This window comes from Staurois parvus, unplaced genomic scaffold (genome assembly GCF_062004578.1).
Source record: "Staurois parvus isolate SC_StPar_1 unplaced genomic scaffold, SC_StPar_1.0 ptg000236l, whole genome shotgun sequence".
In the NCBI taxonomy this organism is placed as follows: Eukaryota; Metazoa; Chordata; class Amphibia; order Anura; family Ranidae; genus Staurois; species Staurois parvus.
Window position 1 is genome coordinate 159921 of NW_028318032.1, and position 15264 is coordinate 175184.

Here is a 15264-nt window from a genome sequence, read left to right on the forward strand (position 1 = left end):
AGCTCTGTGAGATTGGATAGAGAGTGTCTGTGAACAGCATTTTTCAAGTCTTGCCACAAATTCTCAGTTGGATTTAGGTCTGGACTTTGATTGGGCCATCCTAACACATGTAGCTCTGGATGTATGTTTAGGATCGTTATCCTGCTGAGAGATGAACCTCCGCCCTAGTCTGAAGTCTTTTTTGCAGACTCAGGTTTTCTTCTAAGATTGTCCTGTATTTGGCTCCATCCATCTTCCCATCAACTCTGACCAACTTCCATATCACTGCTGAAGAAAAGCATCCCCACAACATGAGGCTGCCACCACCATGTTTCACGGTGGGAATGGTGTGTTCAGGGTGATGTGCAGTTTTCCGCCACACATACCGTTTTAGGTCAAAAAGTTATATTTGGTCTCATCTGACCAGAGCACTTTCTTACAAATATTTGCTTTGCCCCTCACATGGCTTATGGCAAACTGCAAACAGGACTTCTTATGGCTTTCTTTCAACAATCGTTTTCTTCTTGCCAATCTTCCATAAAGGTCAGATTTGTGGAGTGCACGACTAATAGTTGTCCTGTGGACAGACTTTCCCACTTGAGCTGTGGTTCTCTACAGCTCCTCTAGAGTTACCATGGGCCTCTTGGCTGCATGTTTGATTAATGCTCTCCTTGCCCGGCCTGTCAGTTTAGGTGGATGGCCATGTCTTGGTAGGTTTGCAGTTGTGTCATACGCTTTCCATTTTTGGATGATGGATTGAACAGTGCTCTGTGAGATGTTCAAAGCTTGGAATTTTTTTTTATAACCTATCCCTGCTTTAAACTTCTCCACAACTTTATCCCTGACCTATATGGTATGTTCCTTAGCCCTCATGAATCTGTTCACTAATGTTCTCTAATAAACCTCTGACGGCTTCACAGAACAGCTGTATGTATACTGAGATTAAATTACACACATGTGGACTCTTTACTAATTAGATGACTTCTGAATGCAATTGCCTCCACTAGATTTTAGTTAAGGGTTTTAGAGTAAAGAGGGCTGACTACGAAGGCACGCCACACTTTTCAAATATTTGTAAAATAATTTGAAAACCATTTATCATTTTCCTTCCACTTCACAATTGTGTGCCACTTTGTGTCGGTCTATCACAATAAAATACATTCATGTTTTTGGAAGTAACACGACAAAATGTGGAAAATTTCAAGGGGTATGAATACTTTTTCAAGGCACTGTAGGTAAGTTTTTAGCAATTTTGTATTTTATTGTGCCCATAATGAACATGTGTAGCAACCCAGAACTTTACATCATCCGTTAAAATGCTGTAATATTTACTTTGTTAATGGAAAATAAGCTATAATTTCCCTTGGCTGAAAAAAAGACATGTTTGGTGTTGAAAGGTCCGTTATCTGAGGTGAAAGATCCTTGTTCTTACGTTAAGTTTACTCGGTTATAGGCAAATATTGATATTTTACTGCTACTATAGAAGGGTAATTAGACCGAGGCTGTGAATTTTCTGCTGTCTGACATTTATATATTATAGAGTAATGTAACAGTTAATGGACTGTTCTTCTCCTGTTAAGCATGAACTGTTTTAATTCTCCTGTTAAGCAGTCTTTTTTTTTTTTTTTTTGACAATGTTTTGTTTTGTCCAATTCTAGGATACAGCCTAACGGCGAAGATTAAACGTCTGGATTAGACTTGGGGAGGGAGTTATTCTTCAGAAGCAGCTCCTTGGCAGCACAAGAGGAAGAGAGATGTGAGAAGCGATTGGGATGTAATTCTGCGGTGGTGATCTGTTAAGGAGCCCAGATCGGAGTGCAGAGAAGCAATGGGAATTGGAGGCCATGGTAACCTGACATAAATGGCAGGCTGGAGGCGATTTCACCTCTTCGCGTCCTGCTTTTACAGCCTTTTACTGTGCTGTTGCTGCTGCTCTCCTGAGAGACTTCACATATTGGCATTGCACAGCCAGAGGACAGTGCTAAAGCAATTTAGGTGAATTCTGGAGGCAGGTGGGGTATTTGACCTCACCATGATTCATCTATGGAAACTGGTTCGTCACATGCGACAGCTGGAACTGCATCGCTTGATCCTACTGTTGATTGCATTTAGCTTAGCCTCCATGTGCTTCTTGGCCTACTATGTCACCAACAGCCCTAAGATTAAGGAGCCTCTCCCTCTACCTTTCAGTGACTGCAGTAGTCAGCAGAGAATTGTGGTTCAGCCCCAAGCTAGCTGGCGGATAGCCAAATCTATGGACACCTCCCGTACTGAGCCCGTGGTGCTTGTATTTGTTGAGAGCATATACTCCCAACTTGGACAGGAGATTGTTGCCATCTTGGAATCCGGCAGATTTAGGTACAGGACAGAAATTGCTCCAGGGAAAGGAGATATGCCAACGTTGACCGATAAAGATCGGGGCCGCTATGCTCTGATCATCTATGAGAATATCCTGAAATATGTCAATTTAGATGCCTGGAACAGGGAACTTCTGGACAAATATTGTGTGGAATATGGTGTTGGCATCATTGGGTTCTTCAAAGCTAATGAGAACAGCTTGTTAAGTGCACAACTGAAAGGTTTTCCACTCTTCCTACATTCCAATTTGGGATTGAGGGACTACCATATTAACCCCAATGCTCCACTTCTGTATGTTACTAGAGCTAATGAGGTGGAGCAAGGTCCTCTTCCTGGAGATGACTGGACAGTGTTCCAATCTAACCATAGCACGTATGAACCTGTACTGCTGGCTAGCACTAAGTCTGCAGAATCAATTCCTCACCTTGCAACACACAAAGCACTTCATGCCACCGTTGTACAGGACTTGGGTCTTCATGACGGCATTCAACGGGTACTATTTGGCAACAATCTTAACTTTTGGCTCCATAAACTTATTTTCGTAGATGCTATTGCTTACTTAACTGGCAAGCGTCTCTGCCTCACTCTTGATCGCTATGTTTTGGTGGACATTGATGATATATTTGTTGGTAAAGAAGGAACACGCATGAAGGTTTCTGATGTAGAGGTAAGTGGTACACAAAAAAAAAAAACATAAAACAAAAAAAACTTTTTTGGAGATCTGCTGGTTTGTTATATAATGAAAATGTGATCAAAAGATATTATCCACCTTTACTCCTCTGCTTACACCTACAACAGTTTCATCTTCAATGCAGGCGTCAAAAGGTAGCCATGTTGTTAAGCTTCTTCACACCTGAATGCTTGTAGCCACATAATGCTCAGCAGCTTGTAAACAGTCCCTGTTCACATTATAGCATTCAGGTGCCTGTATCTCAACACCTGAAAAGCTGCGCTAGCTACTTTTGTAGCAAACTGGTGTTTTTTTCCCCCCACTGATTCAGTGGGAGCACACTTCCATAATAAAAATCTTTGGGGCCAAAATGGGTGATCCTCCCTCAAAGAAGCTTTTGTGTGGCACTTAATGCTCAAAACAACTGCTCGAAAAAAGCCTCAAAATCCTCTACATACACTATGCTCAACTGTGAATGTGTGTTGAAAGGTCATTTCTTCATTAGAGATGACTTGAAATGTAACTTTGCAAAACACACTCTTCAATCACACATAGTTTTAAATAGTTACTTTATTGGATTTTACCATTCTTTTTTCTGCTTAAACTATCTTTGGTGTAAACGCTGTATATGAGCACTGATGGTATTAAGAATCAGCTTTAATAAAAAGGTATTACTTTTTTCCTCTTTTTCCATTTATAAGTCCTGGATTAGAAGCAACAGCCCCATGTCTATATCCCTCCTTAGCGTGTAGCCTACAGAAAGGAGACTCTTTGTTTCTAATGAACCTTTGCGTGGGACTGCCCAATGCTGGGAGTGTGCACAGAGGCCTCTGAGAGGCTGCATTTTATTTCTATGGTAAAAATTGGACTCTGGATAGCTGAGCAGTACGCTTCAGTGCAGCAGAGAGGAAGTTTCTGCAGCACTATACACGATGGTCATTTGATTGTGCTGGTCTTTACTGTGGAATTCCCTAATAAATATATATTTTTTTTTTTAAGATAAACTTATTGAGATTTAACACAGGACATACAAGAAATACAAAACCAAGGTCCAACAATTTAAAACAATGCACAGTCAAAACATCTCACATTGCCGTACACGTCTAACATTCCAAAGTATACAACAAACTAAATGTACTCCAATTAATTAAAAGGAAAAAAGGGGGACGACTATACATAACTAAACTTAGGCAGAAATAACTCACTCAAGATAATGGATCTGTAGAGGACAAAGTAAGGGGATTGGAAAGCCATCTGTCCCATATTTTGTGGAATACTTTGGATGTTTTCCTAAGCTCAAAACTAAGTTTATACAGGGGAAGGGAATCATTAACAAGTTTAAGCCAAGAAGCTACCGTGGGTTGACTCGATCCCTTCCAGGACATCAGAATCATTTTTTTAGCATAGAAATATAATATCCGTAACAATCTTTTAGAGTATTGCAAAAGTACTAGATCCCCTAAAATGCCTTATAGACAATTCTTGGGATGTAAGACTTTAGATAGGCCCAGTGTGGAGGATATAAAGGAGCCTACCTCTCCCCAGTATTCCCAGACCGTCGGACAGAACCAGAAACAATGCAAGAAGTCGGTCCTATGTCCACAACCTCTGAAACAATCTGCTGTACATAATAAACCCATTTTATGTAACCGGGCAGGAGTAAACTGTGAAAGATGGAAAATTTTTTATTTGGATGATCCTATCTTTAGAGGAGATGACAGATTTAACGTAGGTGTCCCTGAATTCGGACCAGTCTGTCTCATCAAACGGTATGTGCATTGAAACCCATTTAGCCTGAGCAACCAGGAATCTAGGATTGGAGTGCATCATCAGAGCAGAGTAGTAAGTAGAGATACATTTAGTAGGGTCAGGTTGTAGCAATAACTTTTCTAAAGGGGTGATCTGTAAAGGGTTATTTTAAAGTCCAAATTTTGTACGCACTGCATGACGGAGTTGATAATAAAATAGTAGGAGAGCAGGTTAAATTCCACTCAGTTATTGGAAAGTCTTAAAACCCTGGGCAATGAAAAGATGGCATAGGTATTTGACTCCTCTAGAAGACCAATGTTGGGGGTCAGGCAAAGAATAGAGTTCTTGCAAAGTGGGATTATGCCACAGAGGATTATTGGGAGATATGACCCAGGAGGTCTTAAATATTCAGGTCAGCATTGCATTAAACAAAGACAAAGGGGTACGTAAAATTGTAGTACCAGGACTAGCGGGTACTTGGCATTGGTAAATAATATTATGAAGGGCTTCTAAGGATGAATCGATAGCTGCTTCAGTAGTGGTTCATTAGTGGCGGTAGGGAACAACCAGTCATGTATATGAACCATTTGAGATGCCAAGAAATATAGATAGAAATTGGGGAAGGCCAGTCCCGCCATGGAAGTGGGCAACCTCAAATGCCATTCGGGGAAAGGGGGGGGGGGGTTGTAGGGGGCAATGTTTCCGAAGAAACGCAGTGCAAATAGTGACAATTTGTTTTAATAGGAATTTGGGTATTTTGCAAGGGGAATTGGCTAGCACATACAGCAGCTTAGGGAGGTAAATCATCATCAGGATATTAACCCTTCCCATTAAGTCCAACAGCAGGTCCATCCACTGTCTGGTATAGATCCGCTGGGCAATCAATGGACATACGTAGGAGTGCAATGGCATCTGTACCTTGATTCCTAGATATCTGAATATGGTAACAACTTGTAGTTTGGACCCCGGGTGAATCACAGACATTGCACCAAGATCTAAGGGGAATAGACTAGATTTATCCCAATTCACTCGGATGCCAGAGTAGTCACCAAAGAGAATATTTTTTTGTTGTAAAGTGTGCAAGGAGTCATGGGGATCAGCCAAGTATACCAAGCTGTCATCTGCATACAGGTAGATGCGTTCTTCTATTGTATCAATAGGGAGACCTCTAATAGAAGGGGAATTGCGAATATAGATAGCAAGCGGCTCTATTACCACTGCAAACAGTAGAGGGGATAAGGGACAGCTCTGTCTAGTGCCCATGTGTATCGGAAGGCATCAGTAACATAGGAGTTCACTCTAATTCTGTCTACAAGTTTGGTATAGAGTAGACGTATCCAGGCTATTGTACAAGGGCCTAAGCCATAGAGACGTAATATCTTAAATAGATAGGGCCATTCTACACTGCCAAAGGCCTTACAGATATCTAGAGAGACAACACATGTGGAGGAGCAGTCATGAGGGTTTTGCATATTGTGGAACAATCTGCGAATGTTCATTCTAGTGGAGTGACCAGTTATAAAGTCACCCTTATCTCCCCTCCCCAGGGTCGCCACCACACCATTCAAATGATTGGCTAATACTTTTGCCCGAATTTTAACATCAACATTAATAAGGGAAATCTATAGGAATCACATTTAAGAGGGTCTTTATGAGGTTTCAAAATGAGAACAAGCAGTGCCTCTCGCATAGTGGGAGGTAAGATGCCTGTCTTTAGGGCTTCATTAAACATCTGAAGAAGAAACGGGCTAATCAGCGATCTGAAATGGTCATACCACTCGGCTGGAAAACCATCAAGACCTGGGGTTTTATGAGCTGATAATTGTGAAATAGCTAGATCTATCTCCTCAACTGAGATGGGTACCTCCAGATCCTCTTATACTCGCGGACAAGGAGGGGAGGGTGACCCACGTCAAATAGCTGAGCAAGTGATCTGCGGAGTAGTGGGCCGTAGTAATATATAGATCCGTATAGTATCACAGGCATCCGCTACCTCAAGAGGTGTAGTACCCAACTATCCAGAAGGTAAATCTGACCGTGGAATAGAAGTAGGGGAAAATTCAGATCTATTTAAGTAAACAAGTAGGGGGGCCAGCCTTGTTACCATGTTCGAAAAAATTTTTGTGTAGTATAGAGTATCTTTTTTTTTTTTTTTTTTTTTTTCCTTTTAAGTAAGGTCTAACAATCAAAGTTCATAATCTCTACGCCTCAACATCCATTCTGCCCAAGTAAGGGGAACAGGACTAGCAGTATCAGTACTTTCAGCCCTCACCATGGCTGACTCCTATTCCTCCATACCTATTTGAGCATTTTTATGTAGCATACCAGTAATAGCCATAAAGGTTCCACAGAGGGTAGTTTTAAATTCCTCCCTCCCAATCCGTAGAAGGGTCAACAGTGTCCAAGTTTGTATTCCAGTAGTTGGCAATAACTTGTGTACATTCTCCCCATGCCACCCTGTCCTCCAACCACTGTGGGTTCAAGCGCCACAGTGTAGAGCCGGAACAAGAAGCAGGAGGAGGTCCACGGAGAGAGGGGCATGATCTGAAATTCCCCTAGGTAGGTAGGAAACTGCAGAGACTGAAGGAAGTGTGGTCACAGAAGCAATGGCCATATCAAGACGTGACATAGTGTGAAAAAAGTCAGAATGGCAGGCGTGCTGATGAGCATCAGGGTGTTTCCATCGCCATAGTTCAGTGAGATCATACACTTGTACCCAGTCTAAGAGCGTCTGACACATTTTACCACCAACCCCCAAGCGGTCAACAGCAGGGTCCAATACTGCTTTAAAGTCTCCAACATAGAGTAAGGGGCCACTAGGGAGAGAAAGTCATAAGGCATAGTTTAGTTAGGATGTCCGGAGAGAACGGAGGTGGAATATAAACATTTACTAGTGTAAACATAATAGAGACAATCTGATTGGTAAGGACAACAAATCTCCCTTCTGGATCTGTTTTCACTTGGACAATATCAGCTGGGAGGGATTTAGCAAGCAATACGGAAACCCCACCAGAGTAGGATGTATGGGTAGAGTGGAAGAACTTAGTGATCCAATGATATTTAAGGGCCAAAAGCTTAGATCCAGTCAAATGGGTCTCCTGGAAACATACAATATGTGGTCTATGTTTTTCAAAAAAGAGAATACCACTGACCGCTTCTGGGGTGAGTTCAGTCCTCTAGTGTTCCATGAAAGAACTTTCAGTGGCACAGACATAAAAGATCAGTAGAAACAGAAATACAATCACAGGATATCCATGTAGCATGGAGCAGATCTATACAGCTAGACTGTAAAACTGTGGATAGAAGGCATGTGAGATTAGCAAGAAAAAGAGGAGTTTAGTAGGAGCCAAAGATAACAGGATCCGCCAGCACAGGTGAAGTAGTCTGAAGAGTGCCCCAAAGAGTTGAAAATGGGTTCGAGCATAGGAGAGCCGGACAGAGCGAACATCACCCACGCCTTGGCTCCGGCCCAAAATGGTCATCCAGCCAAGACATCACCTCCTTTTGGGCTGGTGTAAAAGTGAGCTTTCCCATCATGAATAATGTGTAGCTTGGCTGGAAAGAGCATAGCATATTGTAGGCCATAATTTCTGAGGCGTGCTTTTACAGTGGTAGAAGAGTGTTGATGCTGTACGTGTCAGGAATGGACTTGCCAATAACTCACCTGCCTTGTGGGCTGCAGTACCAGGGCTGGCCAGCGGGTGCTCTCAGCAATCAGAGACTCACCCCTGCAGTCAGCCAAAACACCTGAAGCTGATTGCAGGGGTTGTATTTAAGGAATGGCCAGACTCACAGTCAGGGCCTTGGTGTGTGTTTTTCCATGGGCCCCTGTATCTTGTAACCTGCATTCCTGTTTCTGCCTGACTTGTTGCCGACCCTGCCTGATCCTGACCTCTGCTGACTTCTCCTGTTTGATCCCTGGCTTGTGACCCTGACCATTCTCTCCGCCTGCTCCTCCTGTACCTACCTGCCCGATAGTTATTGACCCGGCCTGCCTGACTACGTTGTGCTCTATATGTGTATGTACCTGTGTATCTATATCAGTTTAGGTTTGTTTCACCTTGTATGTATTTGTGTTAGCTTGGGGTTTGGTGCACTGCGTTTATATTTGTATTGTTAGTCTCAATAAATTATATTATTTACTATATCTGAAGCCTACGTTTCCCTGTGTCAGTCCACACACTTCTGGTCACACCCGCATCCCTGACAGTACGTCTGCAGAGAAGTCAGGATAAATAGAGATGGTAGCGCCATTATATTGAAGTGTCCCCTGGCACTTCGGAGGAGGATAACTTTATCTTCAAAGTTGAGGATTCGTGCAATCATGGAGCGAGGGGGGGAAGCCAAAAGGGGGTGGGGGGGGGGGTGATGGGCCCGAATAATTACAAAGTTGGTGGGTAATACTTCAGCTCCAAAGGTGTCCCTCAGCCAGGAAGAGGGAAACTGTTCAGGAGATGATCTTAGGAGCATTCAGGAAATCCCACAAAACGCAGAGTATCTCCTAGGGAACTAATGCGGTCTCCAGCCGCCCCGTTCTCTCCCGAAGATTTTGTACATCTTGTTTCAACAGAGAGAAGCCAACATGGATGGTCCCTGTCTGTGTAGTCAGAGAAGAATTGCAGTCATGTATGGCTTGCATGATCTGAGATAATGAAGTGCAGTATATTGCTGGACAGTATCCCTGTCATTTTCAGAAGAGGGGAACCCAAAGGAGGCGAAAGAACGGCAGGTAGGGTAGAGTGCTCAGGGGAGAAGCACTCACCGATCCAGCAGGGCCTGTCTGGGAAAGAGCAGAAGGCGGCAGCATGGAGGAGGCAGAGTGAGTGGAGCCGGCACCATCTTGCCTATGAAAGCGGCCGGCTTTTACACCACCGATGGAGCCTTTGCTTGCCCAATTTTGACCATGGTGATGGTACAGTGACGTGCCCGCCGCTAGGAGGAACAGAACAATGCATCTTGGGTGAGCATTTGGTACAGGTTGTTGGAATAGAGCCGGAGCCGTCCGGTTAATCTGTCGCTTAGTCCGGCATTAGGGCACGCCCCTGACAATATTTTTTAAAGTGGAATTTCACTCTCTCAATCAATATTCACTAATTTTAATCCTTATGCTGCTAGCATTCGTAAATAGATAGGAAAGTATATCATATTTACATTTTTTTACATCCGTTACTTCTGGTTTCCATGTCTAGACAAATTGTAATACATCCCAGGAGTCTTGAGGAGGGGAGGAGGGGCTTTCTCAACTAAGCACACCCTCTTACATGCATGCTTGAGGTAAGGGCAAATGGATTCCAGGAAGTAAATTGTAAATTAATCATCCGCTTTACTGAAGATTGGCACAGACAGAAATGCTAGGGGGTTTTTTCAAAGTGATTTCTCAGCAGAATAAAGCATAGAGACATTGATGGGTGAGTTTGCAGTGAATGCTAAAAATGAATTAAATAGCATTTTTGGTGCTCTGATGCAGTGTAATTACATTTTAAAGCTGATCTCCCGGTATGGTTTGTATTGCGTCATAAAATTGGTCCAACTTTTAGTTTATACATACCTATGGGATCCCTGTGAAAACTGTGAATCAGTGTAGTAGCCACTACTACAGTGATTTCTGCAGTCATCTGGATCTCAAGCCAGGAGGCTGTCCTGCTACATAGTGACAACAGGGAGACATTCACTCAATTTGGCTGACATTTAGAGAACACTGTGCAGTTTTCTCAATGATTGCTTTCTCCGATTTTCCAGCGTTCTCTGATTGAACAGAGTGGAGAGGTGGGGTAGTGATGTCACACTTCATCCAATCAGAAAACACCTTGTCTTAACTGAAAAAAAGTAAGGTGTTCTCTTAATGGCAGTCTTTCCATGTGAACAACCCCTGACGTTACTATGCAGCAAGGCAGCTGCTTGGCAAAGTACCTGGAAGCTCGCAGCAATACATATGGATCCCACCGGTATGAAATATGCATACTTAAAATACAATTACATTACAACCCATACCTGGAATTCAGGTTAAAATTAATTTATTTTTCCTTTTTTTTTTTTTTTTAAAACTAGAGCTGTTTTCTTTCAATGGCACCACTGGAAGCTGTGTCTTCAGATAAACTCCTACTTTTTACTGTGACACTGTTCTAGAAAGCAAGAAAGAGAGAAAAATGACAGGGATGTCCTGTGCACCCTTTTTATAAATTTAATTTACCAGTTTAGCCAGCCGGTAATCTCTTGACTACAGAAGCCTAATTACCTACCTTCTATCATTTAAATGGTGCACATCTTGAACTCCCAGACCATGTGACCGAAATCCTATTATAATAATCTCTTTATTTGGCATTATCCAGTTGCAAGATTTCATAGGTCTTATGCTTTTGTATGCTGGATTGTAAGCACCTTATAGCAGAGACTGTTGTCTGTGAAATACCCTTCATTTAAGTTGTAAGGGAGTTAGCAGTTCAGCATTAAGCTTGTATGTATTGGAAATAGCGACCTGCATCCCTCACTGAAATGTTTTGTTACTTCCAGAGCCCATATAGCTTCTAAATGTTACACTCTTGCTAGGTATTTTAAGCGTAATTATTTATATGTACATTCTTATTCATATTAATGTGGAGGTCTTTTTTCTTTTCTTTTTTTTTTTATTTCAAAATGGATGTCAAATACCCAGTTGACCATGTTAACCTTATGGGATAAGCATGAAATCTGGATTCACCGACATTTGTTCATATGCTGATGGCATGTCCTAACTTAACTCATGGCAGTCTGCAGCTCATTGTGAATGTGTTTAGGCTACTTAAAACCAGTGAGGATGTTCTTGTCTGCCAAAGTCCCCTCTGATCCGCAGAGCCAGCACTCCAGGTGCCTTTTTGCATCTTCAGATCTTCAAAAACATAAAGCTGTAGAGTGGCTCTGATTTGCTTTTTTGCCACCTTAATGTCTTCCTGGTGGACAGTAAGGCTGCCCATTTCATTTAATGACCCAATAATAGGGTGTGGAGGGTAGGAAGAGTTGGACAGTGTATTCACAGAATTTTTGGCCATTAAGATTGCAGGTTATGAATCGGGGGGCCACTTTAGCAAGTAATACCACCAGTCCATCCCCCGATACCCGCCCAAGGGCTTTACTTTGAGCATCAGACCTGTCTGAAAGGTAGAGTAGATGTTAGTCTTTTATCATTGCCTTTACGTTCTGTTGAATGATATTGAATCTTTACTTCTTGGGAAATGTTTATAATTTGCTTGTTGCTGATATACATTCAGCATGCCCCCTGTATGTAAGCATATCTAAAGAACACTGCATTGTCCATTACAGCCATCTAGAATCTTTTTCTTTCTAGTTTATGAAAAAAAGAATACAGTGCTAAGAGCATCAGTTCTGCCTTCAGACATTTAATAATGACGGGATCCCAGGACGCAGGGTGCTGACATAATTAAAACAAATGCCAGCTGGCATCAAAATTGAAATGGTGTTTTTATTGTTCTCATTGGACGCCTGTGTTCCCTGGCTTCTTTACATTTATGTGTAATCGCTGTTTGGACTGCAAACTAGATTGTATTTTCAGTGAGTACACGCTTCTAGAGATTACTCCAATGCTGGAGTAATTTTTGACGTGCTTTATATGAGCTTACTGTTCCACATAGTCATGTCAAGTATAAGGTTTTGTAACATCATCTTCTCTACATGCTTGAGAACTTCAGTCAAGCCACTAATTGGATTCGCCCCCTAAAGATGCTGGTATTTTCATTTAGTCTGAGCAGACTGGTTGACAAAAAGAACTGTAAAGCACAATCACTTTATAGTACTTGGCGGACCTGAACTCTGAAAGCTGTGTCCAAAAAAGACAGGCAGATGGCAAAGTACTAGTCACTACAATCTCACTACTAATCCCCTGAGACTAGCAGTCAGAGGCAGCAGCCCAGGTCAGACCCTGTTTGTGGGGGGAAATCCCCCCCTCAGAGCTATTGTGTTCTCCCGGCAGGGGGGAGCCATCCCCGCCATGAGAACACAGTGATTACTGCTAGCGGCTATAATTTCTGGGTACAATACTATACTGTATACAGATATGAGTCTGCAGGCACCCTCCCATACCAAAAAGTGCACTGGTGTTTTCAGGAGGAATTTTCAGGGTGTTGCCTAGGTACGTTTAAAGGCAAATGTGTCTATTACATTTTGCTTTAAATTTTACAGAACAAAACAAAAGGAATAATGATAATATATATACATGTAAATATACAGAAATCACGAATTTGGAGGTGATGCGCGGGAATAAGTGCTAATAGTTCCATACAACAAAAAGATGAAAGGATCAGCCGCATTTGTTATTTGTAACGGAGGTATACAAAAGAAGAAAAAACATAGTTTCAAGGGGAGTATCCCTGGGTGAAACCTTGGGGAGCAAAAAGAAATACCTCTGTATATAAACCCAATTAGGAAAAAAGATAAAGGAGTACAGAAAGAAGATTGAAGAGAAGAGCCAGTCATAGAGACAGTAAAGAACAGGAAGGTAGAGGGTTGGGAGGCGACCTAGGTACATTTACAGAAGAATTCCAGATGTGGGCAATTTTTCATATAGTTACATTGGTCCAGCTTGGACCAATGTAACTATGCATATTCCATACCTGTGGGATCCTTCTAGAAGTTAGCAATCGCTGTAGTAGACATCGCTACTGTAGTGATTTCCACTTGCTTCTGGGTCCCGTTGTGAACACAGGAGGTTAGTTGCTCAGCCTGGTCACCATTCAGAGAATGCTTTACATTTTCTCAATAGAATCAAAGCATTCTTTGATTGTGTTTTCTCAGTGAATGCAAAAACATTCTCTGATTGTCCAGAGCATTTTTTTGAATGGTACCCTTGTCCAGTGGCCAACTGGTCCAACTTGGACGAGTGTAACTATGTAAAAAATGCCATACCTGAAATTCTTCTTTAACCACTTCCCGACCGGCCGTTGTATATAAACGGCCGGACGATGGCACTGCAGAGTCGGGTGGCCGTTTATAAACGGCAGCACCGCGATCTGGTGCCCGCTGTGTCCTCCAGACACCGTGAAACACCGATCATCAGACGGGACCTCTGTATGAGGTTCTGATCATGTGATCACTGATTGGCCAATCAGTGATCACATGCAAAGTAGTAAGCAAGATGTCACTTCTGACATTGCTTACTACGTGTGAAATCTGTGAATGATCACAACAGCCTTGTACCATGTGACAAGCTGTGACCAATCACAGCTCACTCAGTAGTTCTCAATGGCTGCAAGAATGCAGACAGAGAGGAGGAGAAATGATTGCTTTTACATCCTATATGGGTGTAAAAGCAATCAGTGTAAAAAAAAAAAAAAATCTTCATCACCCCCCAAAAGTAGTACAGTGTCACCACGGTGACACTGTACTGCTAGGGTGACAGTATGTAAAAAAAATAATATAATAATATAAAAAAAATATAAAAATGTAAAAAAAAGTTTAAAAATTATAATTTTTGGTTATAAACTAATTTGGCTTATTTTATTTTTTTACTAAAAAGATAACGGAATACATTTTGGTCAAGATTTTGATGAAATATTTATTTGCAAACTTTTATAAGAAAAACACTTTTTTTCAAAATTTTTGGAGATTTTCATTTACATAGCAAAAAAAATAAAAATCCCAGCGGTGAATAAATACCACCAAAATAAAGTTTTATCTGTCTCAAAAAAATGGTAAAAACTTCATATGGGTACAGTGTTGCATGACCGCGCAATTGTCATTCAAAGTGTGATAGCGCTGAAAGATGAAAATTGCCCTGGTCAGGAAGGGGGTAAAAGTGTCCGGACTGGAAGTGGTTAACACTTCTAGATGTTCCCTGTAATGTAGCAGATCTTCTGTTTTTTTTTTATTTTTTATTTTTTATTTTTTCTGAGCTCAGTTCCACTGTGTGCTAGTAAGCTAGAAGCAGATATTGTATATACAGTATGATGGGTGAATATATCTCCCCTGTGTACATGTGTGATTGAAAACTACTAACATAAGCTTATCAAATGCACAATATAAACTATATATATTGTAGTTTCACTTTAGTGCTTGTGCACATGGCCAATTAAGGCCGCACTACCACCCACATCAGCATTTTTATGCAACAGGTATGGTAAGGTGTTTCCAATCAGTAGCGAACAGGACGTCTGCACATACAAATGGCAAGGTGATGCTGTCCATGGCTGTTTGCCTGTACGAGCACATAGAATGATTGTCCTCCAGTCAAAGACAGATTTGAGCCTCTGGAAGCACACTTTCGTCATTCAGAGGCACACATGTGCCCCTGTGTTCAGTTCAATGCAGACTTCCTGGAACAGTGTCGACTTAAAATTGATTTCTAGAAAGGTCCTACCCGCTACTGATCAAACTCCTGGCCATACCTACCACAGAAATATGCTGACCTGGAAGATATTGCCCTAATCAGCTGTATGCATGAGCCTTTAATTCATTTGAAGCCCAAAACCGTGAAAATAGTGCCACTAAAATGCCCCTCAAACCTGTATTAGTCAAATAGG

General features: G+C 41.8%; 1 protein-coding gene across 1 annotated transcript in view; it reads left to right on the plus strand.

Annotated features, from left to right (window-relative positions):
- The window catches only part of NDST2 (N-deacetylase and N-sulfotransferase 2), a 231537-nt gene that overhangs the window by 107853 nt on the left and 108420 nt on the right, over positions 1-15264 (plus strand). Inside the window, exon 3 of the mRNA XM_089680185.1 lies at positions 1638-3004. Within this exon, the coding sequence (XP_089536311.1) occupies positions 2012-3004 (993 nt within the window). The 5' untranslated portion in view covers positions 1638-2011. The remainder of the gene's footprint in view (positions 1-1637; positions 3005-15264) is intronic.